The 20,389-nt window shown below is 41.2% G+C and overlaps 2 protein-coding genes across 9 annotated transcripts in view; both read left to right on the plus strand.

Annotated features, from left to right (window-relative positions):
* Positions 1 to 209: 209 nt before the first annotated feature.
* On the plus strand, positions 210 to 17,483 carry LOC310883127 (tumor necrosis factor receptor superfamily member 1B-like). Of its 3 annotated transcripts, none has more exons than XM_083803000.1 (10): positions 210 to 471; positions 7,859 to 7,961; positions 10,400 to 10,528; positions 11,148 to 11,297; positions 12,153 to 12,246; positions 12,329 to 12,522; positions 13,236 to 13,310; positions 14,288 to 14,325; positions 14,664 to 14,934; positions 15,546 to 17,483. In XM_083803000.1, exons 1-10 carry the CDS (start codon positions 418 to 420, stop codon positions 15,842 to 15,844), a joined length of 1,407 nt encoding a protein of 468 aa, XP_083659126.1. In that variant the 5' UTR covers positions 210 to 417; the 3' UTR covers positions 15,845 to 17,483. The 3 variants fall into 3 exon arrangements, with proteins under 3 accessions (XP_083659126.1, XP_083659128.1, XP_083659127.1); XM_083803002.1 differs by having other exon boundaries at positions 16,755 to 17,483; XM_083803001.1 differs by lacking the exon at positions 210 to 471 and adding an exon at positions 739 to 1,158.
* Positions 17,484 to 18,384: 901 nt separating this feature from the next.
* VPS13D (vacuolar protein sorting 13 homolog D) overlaps positions 18,385 to 20,389 on the plus strand; it is a 103,219-nt gene continuing 101,214 nt past the window's right edge. For 5 of the 6 annotated variants that reach the window (XM_083802627.1, XM_083802631.1, XM_083802628.1 and 2 more), the window contains exon 1: positions 18,385 to 18,556. The gene's annotated coding sequence lies outside the window, so the exon portion shown is untranslated. The remainder of the gene's footprint in view (positions 18,557 to 20,389) is intronic. The other variant, XM_083802632.1, reaches the window with a different exon arrangement.

Consider the following 20,389-nt stretch of genomic DNA (forward strand, 5'->3'; position numbering starts at 1 on the left):
AGCAGTTTGAAACTTAAGAAGCTATTAGTCAAGTGCAGTTTTTCTCAGGAGCGGAGCAGGAATTTAAGCCCTCTTAATATGATCCTGGCAGCGGGCAAAAGACATTAGCGAACGCGGTGCGGTGCAGTATGAATGAACGCTGCGAAACGTAAGTTCGTATTTTGGGGGCTAATAAATAAATAAGCGTAAATAAGAGCGCAAATAAGCCCAGAGCGCGTGCTGGGGACCTCCCCTAGGCTACGGCTTCCCGGTGTGAGGGCGGAGACCGCGGCTCTCTACCCCTGCAGACCCCGCGATGCTCAGCCCGGGGCAGAGCCGCGCTGCCCGGGGGCGGGTGCCCGGCGCTGCCTCCCGCAGGCACCGAGCGCGGCCCCGGGAGCCTCCAGCTCCGCCCCGCCGCCGGCCTCCGTCGGCGCGATGGGGCCGCGCTGGCTGCTGCTCGCCGCCCTCCTGCGAGCCGCGGGCGGCCGGGTGAGTGCGGGGGGCTGCGGGGGGCTGCGGGGGGCCCGCGGGGGCCGGGCTGGGGGCAGGCGGCTGCCCGCCTGCGGGCGTGGAGGGGTTGCAAAGCGGGCGCGCTCCCCCAGGGCAAGGCGCCAGCGGGCATCTTTTCGCTGTCAAGCTCAACGCCGTGAGTAAGCTGCCTCCCTCTGCTGCTCAATTCTTCGGGAGCCTCAAGGCTCTTAGACTTCTTTCCCAGCTCGTCCTGCTCGCTTTGGCCAGGTCGGTGTTATTTCCTGGCTTTCCAAAGGGATGACTAACGGTTTTTTCCTGGATTTTCATTGGAAATGTGTTGATTTCTCAGGCTTGTTTGAATATATGCAAAGATTGCGAGGGTCCTGGCAAGTGCGGAGTGTATATCTGTCCGTATTTAACACGTTATTTAAACAGGAAGAGCTTGTTGTGCTCTACTGCATCCCTTAAAAACATTCCTTATTTACATAGAAAAGCCCTTTAATTTACATCTAAGACCCGATGTGATGCAGCTGTGACCGTTCTCTTCTATATCTTGCTGAATTACTGAATTGTGTTCTTCAAAGTATCCTTTTTACTGTTTAAAGCAAAAAGTTTCATGGGATCTATTTGACCTCGGGTGTATGCTGTGCTGGTATAATGGATAGCATTTTTCTACCTGATTTTAAGATTTATTGGACTGTGAAGGTAAATGTGGAAATAGCTCTGAGATGTCCATTTCATTGCTTTTGCATGGGATGTGTGTGTTATTTACACGTTTATTTAGTCATATTAATTGAGCCTTCATAAGACAAAGGTTCAGTGAAACTAGGTTCGGGTGTCAGAATGTATATTGAACCTGGAATCACAGAGCTGCCTTTTATGGAGGACTGGGTGCTATATTGGGTTTGATAATATATCATTTTTTTTCAGCTGCATTTCGTTTTAAATTCAGCCCCTGTTTGTAAGGTGGTAGTATTTTGAACATGATTCACATGAAACACCTTGGACTGGATGGGTTAGAGCAGATAAAGAAGGGAGAGCCTCAGAAATGTGGCAGATAGCATCAGCAAAATGTAAACATGAAGTTTTGTCATGCTTCTTGCTGTCAGCCTCAACAAAGGGTTTGTATTAAAAAGGGATTAACTTTTCTGTCACCCTAAACATTATCTTATAATGGTAAAAACCATGGAGGAAAGTTTCAGCATCACTTTTTGCATTGTCCTTGGGATCCTGACAAACCGAAGTCCATATATAAATTAGGAAACCAAACCCAGTAGCTTCAGACACATCATCTGCCACACAACAACAAAAAAGCCTGTTACATCAATTTTTAAAAGTGCTCAGTTAAAGAAAACTTAGTGTAGCTTTGAGGGAGAGAAACTGGTAAAGCAATAGCTCTCGAGTGACACACACTTTCTAGTATTCCTCAGCCTAACTAGTCTGAAAGATTCTAGCCTAATTCCCCGTGTTACTCACAGGAACTGAACATATTTTTTGCCATTTTGAAGATCTCAGTCATCAGACCTTTTTTTTTGATTGAGAAACTTTCTCAATAGCCTCAGCCCTAAATGACTGTCCTTTGCAGAGCAGTGCAGTGTGCTCTGCAGTGGAGTTGCTGATGTGTGCAGAGGAAGCCATCCTCTGGCTGCTGCTGGCTGGTTTTAAAGGAATGCTGCTGGTGTGTGGAAGGTGCACCGAGCTGCGAAAGGATAAACATAACAGAGGATCTTATGGAAAAACCCTGAAATAAAGGGCTCAAGGCAGACTGCTCAGATGCCCTTCTTTTTTATGGTCAGAGCTAGGAAGGCCGTGGGTGACCTGCACCTTTCTGTTGTACATACCCTCATTTGTGGTTGTGCATCAGAGTTCATGGTAACTGCAAGTCTTAACAGACCAATGCAAAAGGCACCTGTGATACAAGCAACACCGTTACAAGAAAATTCTCAGGCCTGCAATCTGTTATTCCACCTGCTTTCCCCCTTGTTTGCCCGTGTAACTTTGCCTTCTGCAGGCAAAGTACAGATTTTAAGGCTCATCAGCTTTGAAAGTACCTTTAAGTATCAGATCTTGATTTAGTGGCTGATATCTTTTATTAGGGCAACATTTGGGAAAACAGAACAGCTTTTGGATGCATAAGCTGGAAGTTTTGAAACATAAGAGCTGGTATTCTGGAAATATATGGATATTGATATGTGGATATAATATATGAGATACCGTGTCTTCCTGCAAACTGCTTTGCATCTGTAATTTCTCTGTGTTGCTTCCTTATTCCATACCGCCTACTGCCACCTTGTTCTGGAAAAACGTTCTCATATTATGGTGGTGAGTGGCAGTGAAGTAGAAAATCCGTACCACTAAGCAAAAAGATACTATTTTCTCAGAAGGTGGGGAAAGTGCAGTTGTCAATCTGTTTGTGGCTATGCAAGGACTCCTGGTTTACACAAATAAAGCTGGATATAATATGGGAGAGCAATTCATTTAATGGACCTTAATCTTAAAACTTCTTTCAAATAGCGCTCTAAGATTAGGTTATGCTTTGAGTATTGTTGGTATAGCCTGCTACCCTGATACAACTCCCACTGATTTTGGTGAGAATTGCTGTTATCTAAGACAACTCTAATCTTCAACTGAATTCTTTCTCTAAATGACCAGTTCAAATATTTTAAATATAATTTTGTTTTTTCCTGTCTTCAGAGATTTGGTGGCTCAGCAAATGGTATCTCTGTACCCTGAGACCTTTCCATAACAACAGATTTTTATGTCAGAGTCTTTGGTGACTTCATTGTGGTTTCATTTGCGTAAAGACTGTTATACGCCAAATATAGTTCCTGTTCAGACTCCTTTGTTTGACAGCTTCAGTGTGAAGGCAACTGTATGAAAAGGAGACCAATAAAAGTGTAGAAATGTGACAGGATTAAAATATGGGGTTAAATCTCTTTGTTTTAAATGACTTTTTTGAGTGAAACTGAAAAGTATATGAATGGATGAATATATATATATATATACACGCACACACGTAATTAGCTTGTTTTATTTCTAGTATTGAAGTTACTTAAGTTAGTTATAGATGAAGTCCAAGAATTCAGGGACAAACTATAAGGCAGGAAGTAAAGGAAATTATTTTTATTCTAATTAGTGTTAAGCATATAGGGAATGCATTACATTGTCACGTGCTGGAAGAAGTTGACACTTGGATTTCTGATCTCGGCCTTCCTCACCAATAGGTAGAGCCAGGTTCTGATCCCTTTTAATTCTGAAGAAGTCTGAATCCAAATCTTGGTTTGGCCTCCATGATTCAGGCCCAGCTCCAGGACCGATACTAGGGTCTCGGTTGTGGTAGGCCTCCAAGTGCCTGTGTGGGAGGGTGCAGGCCTCAGGCCCTTTCCCTTCGCTCGAGCAGCTCCACGCAGCACAGACACAGCTGCAGGCCTGAAAGCCACGCGACAGTTATGTACTCTGCTAGTTTTATCTCCTGGTGGATAGGAAATAGGGAATCTTGGAAACAATTGTGCATACATATTGAGAAGAGTCTATACTAGCCTCTCAGTTGGTGGGGAGGCTGCTTTTAACCCACTCCTCTCCAGTGACAAATTAGGTCACCTATCTACTGGATGTCAGTAGCACAGATGGGAAAATGAGACAAAAAATGCAGGGACCCTGGAGAGAGGATCTTGAGTAATTGACTTTTTGTACGTAACTTCTGTTGGTAACTTATTGCTTAAAGCAGAGATTGCAAAAATCTCCTGAGTAGTGTAGTTAAGGGCAAGCACAGAGTTTACTCATTTCTACTTTGGGTGATTGGGGATTACTCATCCTTCTTATGCTGATATCCTAGCACAAGAATGAAGTGCTAAGATATGTTGCCTCATTTGATTGATTTGCATAGAAACAGACTAGACATGTTTAATAATGTCTGTACCTCTGCTGCTGGATAGATGAAGCATTTTGCCTTCTACTTGCACCTGTCAAATTAAATGATTTTAATCATTTAATGAACCCCTTCCAAATTCTTCATTTTGTCTGTATAAATATCTTAAGTCTGTTGCTATTAGACACTGCTGCCAGTTCTGAGAAATGCTAGGGGTATGATGCGAAAGATGCAGCACCAGCTAAACTTCCTTCATGCTTATCTCCTTGCAGAACAGAATACAGTTAAAGCGGAAGACAAAATATGGGTATAAGAGATACAAGCAGTAATAAAATGTAGAGACTGTGGGATAGAATCAGGCCCCCTTATTCATCGGTCTTTCAGACTGAAGTAGCTAATGGATACAGATGCCAGAGAATTTCGTTTTGAGCAGCAAATATTGCACAGCCCAACTCAAACCCTGAAACTGGTGAGATGCCTAGAAAAGGTGGGGTCTTCTTGTAGCCAAGAAAGCTAGGAGAAATTTACAGAAAGAGGCCTACACTTGCTCTGACAGAGTAGGGGACTTGCTTACTGGCTTTGACAGCTTTGGTTAAACTATCTTACATGGGAATTAACTACTAAAGTTACTGGATTTGCTCCAGTGCAAGCCAGGTTGAGCTCATACGTGTATATAAATTTGATTTAGGTGAGTCTCTTTTGGTTTTCCATAATGTTCTTTAAGGCTACTTGGCAAGAAATTGTCAATTGTATGTCGCTGAGAGCCACAGCTCATCAGATAAACTTTCAGGGAGATTTTATCGGTCAGAAATATCCTTTCAAACACAACTTAAGAGAAACAGATGTAAACCCATCAACCAATAGGTTTTCCTGTGTCATTAACTCACAAGGCAGTATTTACAACAGACAATGCAGAGGATGAGATAAGAACACTTTTTTTTTTGCCAGGAAGCCTCAGAAGCAGGATAATTTGTGATGTGGTTTGTTGTATTTCTTTCCTTTTTTTTTTCTTTTTTTTTTCCTGTCTGTGTGTTTTCACTGGAGTTTTACGATTTAAAATGACTCTCAAGTGCTTGTATTGATGAAGTTGATCATAGTGATGGCAAAAATGCAACTACAGCACTTTGACTTCTCTTAATAAATATTTTGATCTTTCGTCTCTTAATAAACAAGAAAAGATCTAAAATTTAAAATAGTATTGATGAGAGCAGAACTGTTTTCCTCTCCTTTGTTAGAGTTTAGTGTAAGTTTACACTTGCAAATAGTGTGGTTGCTCTATTACTTGTTGCCTGTTACCAAGTTCAGCATTAACAGTTATCACTGAACCTAGAAGGTATTGAAAAGACTCATTTTTCTTTTAACTCTTATGATTGTTAATCTCATTGATCATGATGAAACTGATGATGTTGAAGCCAACCTCCTGTTTCTGCTTCAAAGTCTTCAATCTTTGTGCAAACCCCCTTCAAATAACCTTTCTTAACTGAAAAGCAAAACTGGAGGCCAATGTATTTTTTTGGAGATGTATGTGGCTGCAGCCTGGTTCCTGCAAAACAGTCTTTCTTCTCATCAAAAGGCAAACAACAGTATTTGAAGTATGCAGCTTGCACTCAGCAGCTGTTTCTAACTTCAGCTGCTCTGCTGTTTAAGGAGATTAAAAAAAAAAATTTGGTGTCATTCTTCCTCACCCCATCATGGTTTCTAGCCTGCTGAAAGGGTCTTTTCTAGTTTCTTCTTCACTTTGCAACTGGTCAGTTTCTCGTTAATCTGTGAGCAAATGGGGCAAGTACTGGTGAAACCTGTCCCCAGTCTTTCTGGTTTTGAGTCTTCAACTCAACTGACTGATCAGAAGAGAGCAGAATTGTCCTGGTTTCTGGTCAGTGCTACCAGTGTTCACAGTGGTTTAAATAGGAGTGGTGAAATTTCTACTTCAATAGTTTGGTTTCCTTTTTCCTGGAATGGGTGTTCAAACTTAAGAAGGCCTATCTCTGCCTTCACATTCCCAGGAAAGGCTCTTTCTGTCAGTGACTATTGAATAGATGTGTGAAGCCCTGTTTCTGATATACAGATAAGAGGCAAAACATTTCCACAAACTGCATAAGAAAATGTGGGTTCCCTTTAAGCAGTTGTTGAGACTGGGAATTGTTAGTCCACTTTGTCAGTAATGTGAAGATATAATAGGTAATCAACATGTTTTTTCAGTAAGGAGGAAGGATATTTTCATTACTGGCCTCTAAACGGCTGGTTCCTGTTTTGATTTCTCTTTTTAATATTTTTTTTAAGTACTTCTCTAAATGTGTGTAGATTATACATGGAACAATCTCCTCAGACTACAGACAATTGAGCAGTGTCACAGACTCTTTGATCACCTTCTTTCTGATCTGGCAGGAAACTCCTATGCTTATATTAACGTTAGATTTTTTCTTTTATTCAGTGAGTGTGTATTTCCTTTTGAAAAGAGATGGCACTTCCTCAAATATTTTGACACTTGTTCGTTGAAGTCATTGATACAGATCTATATGAGCTGAAAATTAGGTACAGTGTATTTTATGACTGTTCGTATGTGTCTGAACTGCCATGAGAGAGGTTTTTTATTACTCTTTTTTAAAGACTTGTAGCCAGTTGCTTCTTTTCAGAGGAAGATGTGCTTTTTTTCAGAGACATTGTTTTCAAAACATCAAGGCCCGTTCTTGTTTAAAAAGGGAATCACAAAGTGTTTGGAATTATAAAAGCTTTATTTTTATTTTTTGTTTTATTTTTCCTCTTTCCTTTGGTCAAACAGCTTTAAGGGGTAGAGGTTCTTTCACTGAAGGGACGGATTATTTTGCCTGGATATTGCATGGGTGTAAGCGAGGGCATAATCAACACTGAGCACAGTAGAAGATTCAGTTTAGCATCATGTGTCCTTTACACCCACTGATGAAAACAGAAAGATTCCTTCAAGCATTGCAGTAGTGCTAGACCCACAGCTCCCTTCTCCACCAGCTTGGGAGGCCTGGGGAAAATAACAAGAGGTAAAGTCAATCTTGTAGTTGGCTCTAAATGTGTATGGGGAATTGACCTGCTAAGTAAGAAAGTATGATTTTTCACATAGCCATTTCGCAGACAGTGGTTCTCCCTGCAAAGCCAAATATAAGCATTTATGTTTTCTCAGAGGTTGCTTAAGTCATGCCGACAAAGAACAGGTACGTAGTCCTCTGTTTTAGGGGATTCAGTAGTAACCAGGTGTGCTGCTAACCCCATGGTTCCATTGCATTGCTTTGAACACAAAACCTGGAGAAATTACTTTGTTCATTGTGACAGATTGAAAACAGATCTTTGAAAAACAGATGAAACACTAAATGGTCTCAGGTAGGTCACAACCTGTGTGTTCTTCAGTTTTCTGGCCTCTGCTGCTTTCTGATTCATCAGGCCTACATCAGCATCTTGGAAAGGAAGGGGTAATAACTGCACTGATCATTAAGTCTTTGTCTCTTTTGACTCTCTGCTATAGGGTCAGGATGGATTTGTGACTCATGGTTTTCCTTCAATTTCTCCTAGGATTATTCATTGCCTTATACGCCACAGTTTGCACAATGCAGAGACCCCAGCACTGAATTCTATGAAGAAAGACTTAACAAGTGTTGCAGCCAGTGCCCTCCAGGTAGTTTATAATTTAAACTATTACTTTACACAGCCAAATTCAGACAATTTTCAGATGAGTATAGTATGTGTTGATTATTGACACATCTGAAGAGCATAAGATTTTTGCTGTTACAATGGACTCTTAGTTGGAAGACAATAAAGTACTCTGACTGTAAAAATATCTGCAGAAGAGACATATTGTTCATCAGAATTGGAGTTGTGTTACAAGTTTAACTTGGCTGGGGCTTATCAGGAGGACCATGTAGGCTGCTGAGCTGTAAGCACAGCTTGGCATGGTGTTTTAATTCAAGCATTTTTAAATGAACATTTGTGTTTAAAAAAGAAAGAAGAGCAACAGCTAACTAATGAAATTACAAATATTGAACAACATTGCGGACCCAAGCCCACTAACAACAGATATATTGTAAAACGGGATGAGGTATGGCTTAATTTCTGTACTTTGACGTATGACTTACATAAGGGGCTTGCCGCTGGGCAGGTTAATCTCTAATTGCTCATTAAGGGCGTATTGTTATCTCTTACTGTAAATCAGACACTGCAGACCACTATCAGAGACCAGGTCCAAGACCACAGAAACTGTCTGCTTTGAGATTATGTCACTCCAGTGATAATTATTAGTGGCCTTTTGTTAGCAAAAGTTGATGGCAGAAAAGAGGGTGTGGAGAGTGTTTTTTAAGTTTTTTTAGGGTATCATAATGCCATTTGTATTTTTTAATAGTGGAGTTTTTGCAACAAGTTGGCATTATAGAATTACATTAGACACAGAAAAAAAATGTATCTTTGTCTCGCAACATGCTGAGCAAACAGAATTTGTCTCCATAAATGCTGAGTTCCTGTCAGAGAGATCCGGAAGTTTAAGCAGGAAATTAGCATGTGCTGAACTAGACACGGTTGTTTGAATTAGCTGAAAATGTCTAGATAGATCTGTCAAGCTTCATTTGTTAAAAACATAGTAGAGGAAAGATGATAATTCATAATTAAAAATATTTTTTACCATAATTTGTCAAAGATTGGAGTTTAAATCATTAGTAGGATGTGGGAGGTGGAACTTCAAGTAAGTACACGCAAAACAGTCTTGGGAAATAATTTCCATGGCTCGCCTCCAGGCCCCTTCTTTTGGAAAACATTCTCCAAGCAGTTCCAGAGATTTTTCATAATGATGTCCCCTTCCAACCATATCTTCCAGGATATTTCTGCACAGGATATGAGACATTGACTTTTATCTTCTTCCTCCTTTCACGAAAGGAGGAAATGGCAACTGAGGTGTTTTTCTTTCTCCAGAAAGGATATGTTGGAGCTCATGTTTACTCATTGCCACCACTGCACTAAATTCTGTTTTTGGTGAGAAGCATTGGTGGAAAGAGGAGTAGCAGGTAGTTACTGGAAAAAGCACTAAAATCTGACTGTTCACCTCACTGTGTTCCTGGAGAAACTACCTTTACCAGCTTTTGATACTGTTTGGAGTGCCAGTAGCTTCAGAAACTCATTGCTTTGATGTGTTAAGACTGGCTGATGATATTAGGACTGACTGAAAATGTGAAGGAAGAAGAGTGAGCATTTCTAAAGAGCTACAGCTCATGTCCTCTCAGCATTGACTAGTGGTAAAGTTCTCATTCAGCTCTGCTTGCTGTGACACTTTATTTTGCCTTCTTCATTTGTTGCTGTTAACAACAGTAAAGGCAACACCCAAATCATAGAATCATCAAGGTTGGAAAAGACCTCCAAGATCATCTGGTCCAACCATCCCCCTACCACCAATGTCACCCACTAAACCATGTCCCCAAGCACCACGTCCAACCTCTCCTTAATCACCTCCAGGGATGGTGTTGGCACCACCTCCCTGGGAAACCCATTCCAATGCCTGACTGCTCTTTCTGTGAAGAAATGTCTCCTCATTTCCAACCTAAACCTCCCCTGGTGCAACTTGAGGCCATTCCCTCTAATCCTATCGCTGGTTATCTGCCAGAAGAGGCTGACCCCCAGCTCCCCACAACTTCTTTACAGCTACCTGAATGGAAGTATGTCATTTTAGCAGGTGCCTGACTTTCAGCATGAAACGCGATCCTGTGTGTTTCACCACAAAACATAGCTTATGTGAGGATAAAAATCTTAGTTTTATGTACTGTGTTAACTGCATCTAAGTACATGCTGAAGTGTTTTGTTCAGGACTGAGGCCGTCTTGTTTTGAAGATGGCTGGAATTCACTGAAATGAACTTAGGAAAAGTGATCAGGCATGAATAACATAAAAGAAGTCAGAGTTTCCCTGTGTATACATGCAGTCCCCCTTTAAAGCAGTACTTTCTTGGTATGCGTTACCACCCTCATAGTGGTGATGAAGGGAAAAGGTTTCCGTAGCTAAGAATGAAACATACCTTAATCAACTCCTAGTGATCTTTTCCAATGAAATGCTTTCACCATTTGTTTGGTTTTTATAGGTCAGTATAAGACAGAGAGCTGCAGTCACAGTGTGGACACAAAGTGCAGTCCTTGTAGACCTAACACATATACAGCCATCTGGAATCGGTCTCCTCAGTGCTTTGCTTGCTCACCACCCTGCAGGAAAGGTAAGCTTTTCATAATTCATATGAAAAAGACATTTGTCTTTGACAGCCTGCTCAAAGAGATGGCTTGGTTTAAATTTGACTTTTCTCCTAGGAAAACTCTTAAATAATGTTTGTCTGTGACTTATATAATTCCATTCTTATGCTTTTGCTACTTGTAAAATTTTGGAAAAAAACACAAACAGGGAACAGACTTGTAAGGACCCCTTCCCTCTTTCTTTATAAGCCCTAAAAATGAGACACCAGTCTTATGTTCTTGGAAGGTAAGGTGCTACATTAATAAAATATATACAAATGTCAGAAGTAGAGATGAGCACAGGTAACACAAATGTGCATATTTATGGTTATGATACTATATACTGTACCTGCAGCTGCAGGTAGAGTTTCAAGTGTGAATTCCACAAATGCAAATTTCAAATCTCCTATACGGACAGACTCTTAAGAAAATGTAGATGTCGAGGCACATAATGTATTTGCTTTATGAAGTTATACTAGTCTGAAACTGCAAAATTGTCTTTAGTCTGTGGTATGCAAACATCACCTCATATTCACTTGATATATTGCAGACCAAGATTTTAAGTGTTTCTAATGTAATCTTGCTTTATTCTTGTTTTAAAAACAGGATTTGTACAGAATCAAACGTGCACTAATTCACAGGACAGAATCTGTATTTGCCCACGCAATGAGTACTGTATTTCAAAAATATACCAGAACTGCCAGATATGTAGAGTGCATAAAAAATGTGGAAAAGGTTACCGAGTTTTCAAAAGAGGTAATTTAATTCTCAACTCTCAGAATCGACACTGTATCTCAACTCAGATCTACTGTATGGAGTTGGTTATTTATTGCCTAAATAGTCCATTAATATTTTTGAATCTGCTTCCAACTTGGTAAATTACATTTGGTAAAATACATTACATATCGTCTTTTAATTCCCTACAGTTTTGCATTCTTCTTAGTACGAGAATAATCGTAGCACATAGACAGTAATGAGAGCAACAGTATTCTCAAGAGACACATCCAAAGAAAGAGAATGCTGCAATCTTTTATTGCCATATACCGTAAAACTCCCCAATCCAACTTAATCTGCTTTTGTTTAGCTCTGCTGTGTGATTTCTTCCATACGTGTCAGATTCAGGACCACATATTTCCTGTTTAAATCCTTGAAGCAGGGCATCCGGTTGAATTTTGCTTACATTAAGTAATGAAGATTCTATGCTGCCCAGCAGAATGAATCTCTATTAGATAAAATTCACATGATAAATTACATCCAATGAGCTGGAACACTGAATATTATTAAGAATCACTTGAAAAAATACAGAGCTCCAACAGAATTCAATAGGTGATCAGCCTCTTAGGGACTAGGGAAAAAAGCTCCACTTTTGTCTGTAGTGCCACATTTTAACGTTTTGGTAGGTTTTAATCTTGACTATCAAGGGTACCAAAGTAACGGGTAATTAATCTTCTGATTTGTGTGTGGGTGGAGTGTTTCAAATTAATCTCTCCCGCAACAGTCAGACTGTAGTTTGTATACTGCCCCTGTATCACTTTCAGGATCTGTACCACAATTTGGTTATTCATTCTTGTTTCTCACTATATGACTAACTGGAGTTCTATTTCTTTAAAGGAACAGATAGCACAGATACAGAATGTAAACCTTGTCCTCCTGGCACTTTTTCAGACGAGGAATCTTATGATACCAACTGTATACCACACACAGTGTAAGCCAGAGTTTCTGTCAAATAGTCTCTATCTGTATACAGGGTTGCTTTCTTTTCTAACTTCTCTTTTTGTTTCTTGCAGTTGTAAATCAGTGGCTGTTCCAGGAAACAGCATGAATGACACTGTTTGCCATGACTCAGGAAGAGCAGCTGCCACAGTTCTACCTCACACTGTTGTAAACGTGCTCCCAATCCAAAGTTCAACTTCCAACAAACCTGACCTAGTAACTCGACCTGTCATACTAAACTCTGTACCCGACGTGTCTTACATCATCGGTGAGCTATTAACTCATTTAATGTCACTTCTGTCTGGCTAGGAAGCAAGATTATCTTTGGTTGACAGCTTGTTTCCAAAACCAATTACCTGTACTTAGGCAGAACCTCAGAACAGCTGAGTTAATTCAATAACACTGCTTGTCCTGTGTTGCATAATATTTACCTATACATCTCCCCTGCCCACTGCATTCCATGTTGTCTTAGATTCTGGGCTGAGGCAAGCTTCACTTCATAAACCTCCTGGAAAGAGGTCTTTGGAGACTTCTGGCAGCCTTTCCCAAGACAGTGAATCCTTATAGCATTCACAAGTGTGGACATATTCTCTCCTGTTCATAGTCTATCCAGAAGGCATGTATATTTAGGAGTATTCAGGACTGCCTGGCCTTGTATTTAATGAACTGCTCTTAGGCTGGTGAGATACCTTTTGTGACTGAGGCCAAAAGTCTGTCCTCACTTTTTGGAACATGAAAATTCAATTTCATTTTGGTGGAGTCTGAAAATGAGACTTAGGTATTCGACAATGGAGGCCTCACATGTGAATCTCAGACATACCTGGTACTTATAAATTTAGTTGTGATAACCATGGAAAGAAACTACAAAACTGCTTGCTTCTAATTTTGTCCCTTGACAGACTGACCTGCTAAATTACTTACCTGGTTTTTGCTGTTGTTGTTTTCTGTTTTTTTTAATTGTTATTATTCTTTTATTTTCAGGATCAGTAACAGGGCTGTTGTTATTGGTCCTGTTAATCACTGTTTTGGGATATTGCTTAATCTCAAAAAAAAAAGGTAAGATTCATGAAGGAAAACCAAACAGTTCTTGTAAGTATTGTCACCTCATTTTCTACTAATTTGAGCCTAGTAGCTGACCGATGTCTTAGAAGGTGCTAGTTGTCTTTGAAGCTTTTCTTGTTGCTGGTTATGGATGAAGGATCACCAACATGTAGATTCATTGACATCTAATAATATATGAGTGCATTTATTTTTTTTCAAGGGGAGAAGGCAACGCTTTACAGATTCCTGCCTCACTAGCTGGCAGCCTTATAGCATCATGAAACTCTGAGGAACTTTTGACACCATTCCTCTGTTACATTGGGGGGTAAAATTTGGCCAAAGGATTCAAAAGTCAAAAGGAGAGAGACTACCAGAAACCTCATGCAAAGCAGCTTGATCACATAAGCTTTGCAGGCACAGAAAATCAGAATTAAAAAATACACCAGGAATTCCATGTGTATTTAGAGTAAAAATGTCTTTATTAAATGACAAGGTGAATTTCAGCTTAATACAGGGATACGCTGAGGCAAATATGCCATTCAAATCTCTCTTGTTCCTTAGATTTTAGATAGTTGTCTAAACATGCAATGTGCCGGGGGAGTTGGACAACTGTGAAACAGTTATGCTCCTAATGGAGCTTGTTAAGTGTTTTGTACTTCACTTAAATATTGTACATTATTGAATGCTATAGTTATCATTAAACAGTCACAACTGTAGTTTATTGTTATCAATACCTTTTCTCAATTACACTATACTAGAAAAAATATTAATTTATGCAGAGGGTTCTCTTTGCTCACTGGCAAAATTCAACGTAGCTTACGAACTTAACACAGTATGACTTTCAACATTTTCAAGTCACATGTACTAAACATGCATTTGGAGTTCACTCCAGGAACAGACTATCTGAAAGAGCAGCTCAGACTAGCTGAGAGAGCAGCTTTTGCAACTGAGACAAATTTTGATGCTAATGAACCATCTTTCCTCATTTGCAGCCCCTGCATACTTGCCACCAACTAGAGAAGCAGATGCGGTGAGTGTCACTCATTTCTTTCCATCTTCTCCACTTTAACATAGAATCATGGAATTTTATCTAATTACATGTATAAGAAAACCGCACAGTAGAAAGGCAACTGGAGTGAGAAAGGGGTGGTTTGGACCCCAAACTTAGAGTGTAAGATGTACCTTTTATAATCTATGACACTAATTTTGTTGAATGCCTAATGAGCTAGTAGGAGTTTTACTTACAGTCATGTCTACACAAATGGGGATTATCGGTGGTTTCTTTAGCTGCCTAAGTACTGACCAGTTCTTTGCTAGTGTTCTTTAAAAAGATAATCAATGTTTTGCATTTTTCTGCAACTGTTTCAGCCTTTTTCCCCTTCAGAGAAACAGTGTGACAAAAAGATAAGAAATACGGGATCGCAAAACTCCAGCAGCTGTCAACAGGAGGAGCAGCATCTCTTGGAAACTCCTGGGTCAAGTAGTAGCTCCCTGAATAATCCAACTGGGTCTGCAAGAGTCGGTGTAATAAATAACAAGAACAATGAAAAGAAAGAAACAGAAAGATTTCCACAGCAATATTCAGCTGCAGAAGGTTGTAAGCTTCACAGTGGAGACAGACACAACTCTGCAAGTTCGGGTAAGAGTCTCTCAAAGAATCTATATTGGAATGTTCCAGAACCTCTTGAAATTTGATTGTCAGTTATGAGTCTTTTTAGAAGTTTATATGACAGGATAAAACATTATGCTGAACATGGCTTCAGCAGAGAGAGTATTTGGCTTCAGCAGAGAGAGTATTTAGTAACCTTTGAAAAGAGAAAGTGATTGTTTTAAGTTGTTGGCCTGGTATAGTGGAGACCATGCTCAATGGAGAAAAAGTTATTTGCAGGCTAGGGAATCAGAGTGATGGTATCTGTAAGTGGGACAAAGAGACAAAGGGAGCAGTAAGAAATGAACATTGTCCAAAGCATTCAAAATGGAAACAAATGGATAGGGGTTTGGCTGGGATCCAGAGCTCTGTATGAATTTTTACAGCTTTTTATCCCTGGCATAACACTTAGATTTTATGGTACCACCAAAAAACTAAAAGGTTGCAGAACCAACTCCACCAGTTTACCTAAATTAAGTGAAGCAAGAAGGTATCTAGTATCTAATTTAACTTTTAAATCAAAGAACTGGATAAAAAAATTTAACCATCCTGTTCTGCGCTGCATTCTTGCATGCTTAATCTGATTTTTTGCTCTTCAACAGAACACTCTGGTAATGGAGGAACACAGGTGAATGTGACTTGTATTGTTAAAGTATGTAATCCAGATTGTGGTTCCCAGTTCCCAGAACAGACTGGTTCAACTAGCATGGATTATGGAAACGTTCGTTATTATTCTCCAACAGGGGAAGAAATTCCCCTTTCAAAAGAAGAAAACTCCTTGAAAAAAGAAACAGAAATTCACATCTCAGTGGAAGCCAAGGACAATTTACTTCAGAACTTAGTTCCCGAAGAAAAGAAGTTTCCTCTGGGTGTTCAAGATGTGGGGATGAAAACTGTTTAAAGGAGATAACAGATCATACACTGATTGACTGATAAATTCATCAGATAACCCCTTATCTTCTAAAATAAACATGTTAAATGTAGCATTCCTACAGAGTCTTGAAATTTCATCTGAGTATAGACATTTATTTTTTGAAGTTTTTAATCTCTTCTTTGGCAGCTTTAAGAGTTGAAGGATCACCATTGCAGCTTTGAAAAAGTTACGACTTTTTAATGCTTTTTCTTTTAAACTGAATGGCCAACTCCTCCCTTTCTTCTGTGATACCCTGAAGAAACCTTTGCTAGCTTTGAAAAGAAATGTTTTTCTAACTTGATGCCATTTACTTTTCTCCTGAAACTTCTTGTGATGATAATTTGGGATCAGGTGTGCCATATGTCAAGAACATGACTGTGAACACCACTTCTGAGTGACTGGATTAAAATTATCATACAATTGTCATACAAATTGTCATACAATGCTAATGAATTATCCATTTAACTTTAGTTTTAAAACTACTGTGTTCAATTTCCCATCCCATATTTTCAAGGATTTGCTTTTCTCCAGCTTCCTGGATATTTATTATTACAGTTTGCTTTCTCTCCTTATTGGACCAAACTTTTCCAATCAACCTTACATATATCAAGGAGTGGAATCTTTTACAGGAGCTTTTTTTTTTTTTGCTAGATTATTATGTCTAAATGATAGCATTATTTCATTAGCTGTACATAGTTCATTTTATTTTAGAAAGGAAAATCTAGATTAAATAGTTATTTTCTTCAAGTAGAAAACAATTTCCTGTTATTGACAGCTCTAAAATTTGTCATCTTTGTGCTCTGGCTGATTTAATATGGTTCCCTGATTTGATTCTGACCTTGTTTTTGAGGTTTTCGAGGCTAACCATGAACCCAAAATATTCTTCTCTACATTCCAGTGGATATTAGAGAAGATCCAGATGAATATGTGGGCCAGGCAGCTCATCCCCACTGATCTCAGGAAAAGGACGCTCTCTTGACGATTGCATAACTTAATCTGTAAAATGTGGAATTGACTCAGACCTCAGAACCAGAAAATCCTGTTGTCTTCCACGTGTTGCTCAATGCTGAAGATCCATCCACGTCTTACAGAAAATTAGTAGAAGAATAGCATTTATTCTACAGCTACAGAAAAAAGACTTCAAAATACATATTTTAAACTACAAAAAAACTGAGATTTATTAATATTATTTCTAGAAGTGGAAACTGACAAAAAGGTCTTTAATTCTACTATGATTCTATGAAGAAACTTTTTACAACTGTATATTAAACTTTTACTTGAGGGTCATTTTCAGAAACGACTGTGAAACTGGAAACACTGAAACTAGTGCAAAATTGAAGGATGTAGGAAAAAAAAATTTATATAGTACTTTGAACCTCTTCTGTTGTACTGAGTATTTTAATATCTTGCTCATCAGCTCCCAGTATTGGGACCACATGGGAGAAGCAGCAGCAGCTTTTTGAAGAAGTTTTAAAAATGTTTAAAAAGGAGGATCCAGTTATGGTAGTTAATTTACTGTGTTTTCAAATTATGGAGGAGTGTGACAGAAGGCAAATCCAAGTTTTACGGGGAAGTATGAAATGTGCTTGTATTTGTTAATTAAAAAAAGACTATTTTTATACTTGTATCTTCGTGGTTCCTACCTCTCTCCTAAACAGAATTCTAATTTTTATCTAATTTTTAGAATGGGTTGTTTCATTTCACAGGCTAAACAATGGCATTCAAAACAATTTTATTTCTTACTGTTACTGCCTAATTAAAAGAGGATTGATACACTGCAGTCTCAACTCCGGTTGTCTGTGCATAGGCACTCTGAAGAGGATTCTATATGCAAATATCACTGTTCCATTCAGAGTTGATGAACAGACATAATATTGACCTCCTGTCTGGCCCAATGGACCTTTAATGCTTTTAAGAGCCAAAGAAGTTGTTTATTGTAACTTGCTTGACGTTGTAGTTTCTGTGAGGGGCCGGTGGTGCCATCACCGTCCCTGGGGGTGTTTAAGGAAAGGTTGGACATGGTGCTTAGGGGCATGGTTTAGTGGGTGACAGTGGTGGTAGGGGCATGGTTGGACCAGATGATCTTAGAGGTGTTTTCCAACCTTAATAATTCTATGATTCTAATTGCTGCTAAAGCGTGCCGCTTATTGGTCACTTGATGGTCTTTGTACTATTAAGAACAAGACCGAGGAAAAACTGCTTTCTTCAGTCAATAAACTAGGCGGTTGTGTGCAGTGTGATGCCACGAGCAATGCCGGGCTGCCTTCCTTAGGCGCCGGGCTCGTACTTCCCGTGCGGGTTACGACGCTCACAAGGCACCGCACCGCGCCCTCCCTCAGCAGCCCGGCCGCGCCTCAGCGCCGGCGGGGCCCTCCTCGGGGCTCGGCCACTGCCGACCGCGTCCCGCTGCTGACGGGACTTCGGCGCCCCCCAACCTCAGCGCCCGCCTCGCGGGCGGCGCTGCCCCGCCGGCCTCATGCCTAGGCCCGCCCTGCAGGCGGCGCAGAACAGAGCGGGCCGGGCCCGCCGCGGGCCCGCCTCAGAGAGGCGGAGGCAGAAGCGCAGCGCTAGCTCGGCGCTCCCCTACCCAGGCGCCCGCCCAGTTTCTCCCCCCGCCGCTCGGCCGGACACCGGCTGGCCCGCAGCCCGCCGCCCACCCCCCCCGCAGCGTCGTGGAGGTGTCCGCGACCGAGAGCCGAGGTGAGTGCCGGGGGCGGGGGATGGCGGCCCCGGGCCCCGGCCGTCGGCTCCTCCTGCGTCAGCCCGCTCGGCGCTGGCTGCATGGCCCAGGCCCGGCTCGGGGGTGCTCCTCCCTGCCTCACGCCCCTCGCCGGGCTCCGCCCCGCGGTCCCGGCCCCGAGGGCCGCGGAGGGCGGCCGCAGCCCCTCCACTGCGGGGACGGGGAGCCAGCGGGGGGGGAACGCGGTCGCTTGCCGGGGCTCTGCGAAGGCGCCTCGGGGCCCGCGGCCGGGCCCTGGCGGTGTCGGGCCCCGGCCGTGTCCGCGCCCCCGCCCCCCCCGCGTGCCCCCGGCCTCACGCTGCTCCCTCAGGGCTCCGCCGGCCGCCTTTGGGCAAGGTGACCTTTCGCTTCGTCTCTCCCCCACGTTGGCGTGCCAACAGGTCTCCTCTTGCCTTTCTCCTCTTCCCCACGGTGTATTTGTTCGTATGGAGGGAGAAAGTGTCTTGAAGGCTCACCCCCGCCTTTTTTTTTTTTTTGGTGCTAATCAAAATGCCAACCCCCCCCCCCCCCCCCAATGCACTGACCAGGCAACACCGTGCCAGCTTTCCTTCCTTAACTTAAACTGCCCCCTGCTCATGGACTCGGACCTCAGACTTCAGAGCCTGGGTTGTGTCGTTTGCATTGCAAAAAATACACGTTTATCCAGAAAAAGTAAGCCAGCTTCAAGTGAGGTCCTGCTTTGGACTTAAATTCTCATCCTGATAAATGGTTACCGTTTCTTTTTTACCATGTATGTGAAGGAAATAAAAGCGCTGTAAAAGGAAAAATAAATATTTCATTTTTCTTACCACTGGCATAGCAGCGGACTAGAAAGTTATCAAATATACGTGCCTTAAAACATTTGGAAGATATAGAAATAGTTATTAATGTTCCACAAGAAGTTTGGATTAAGGAGGTGACTTTATTTGCTGTTCTTACGATGACTTCAGGCATGGATTACTTCATGCACTGGATGTTTTCAGTCGTGGGGATGCTAACCTGTTACGTGTTTCTGAATGACACGTCAAGATCTTCCCTCTGATTTGGCTCCTAACAGCCTGTAGATCCCTTTTTTTTTTTTCACTTGTTTAGTTTTTTTGAAGGGTAATGTGACAAGGCTTAATGTATTTGCTTTTGTTTGAGCTTCAGCTTTCTAGTCAGTTTTATAAGAAGAAAAGTCTATGCAAGGTGGTGACCCTGCATGTATGAATGCTATATCTTTATTATGTAGAACTTCAAAACTTCTGGTTTTTGAAAAAATATTCGGAAGTATTACAAATACAAAAATGGTATATGTGCTTAACATGAAATATGCCTCATTTGAATGTAATTTGACCTGTATTAGTTCTATTTGTATCTCGTTCTGCATGACAGTATAGTTTCACTTTTCAGCCTTTGGAAAAAGCCCTTTCATTATTTGCTTAATTCTGGTATTGTCTTTAGCTGTATTAGCTAAACATGTTCACCGATTTTTGTTTTTATTTTTTAGAGAAGTGGAGGATCAAATGTATAGATGCCTTGAATCAAGCAAACCTCATTATGGGAAAGCCCTGAGTTTAATATAATTTTTAAAATGTAGCTCTTGAAGTTGTCATTTGCTTCTTGTTATCAGACGTAACTTTAATGCAAATAAGTCTGACTTACCTGGCACTGGCACAGGCTGCCCAGAGAAGCTGTGGCTGCCCCATCGCTGGAAGTGCTCGAGGCCAGGTTGGATGGGGCATTGGGCAGCCTGGTCTGTCGGGAGGTGTCCCTGCCCATGGCAGGGGGTTGGAACCAGGTGATCTTTAAGGTCCCTTCCAACCCAAACCATT

The sequence above is a fragment of the Anser anser genome (assembly GCF_964211835.1).
Source record: "Anser anser genome assembly, chromosome: 17".
NCBI lineage: Eukaryota > Metazoa > Chordata > Aves > Anseriformes > Anatidae > Anser > Anser anser.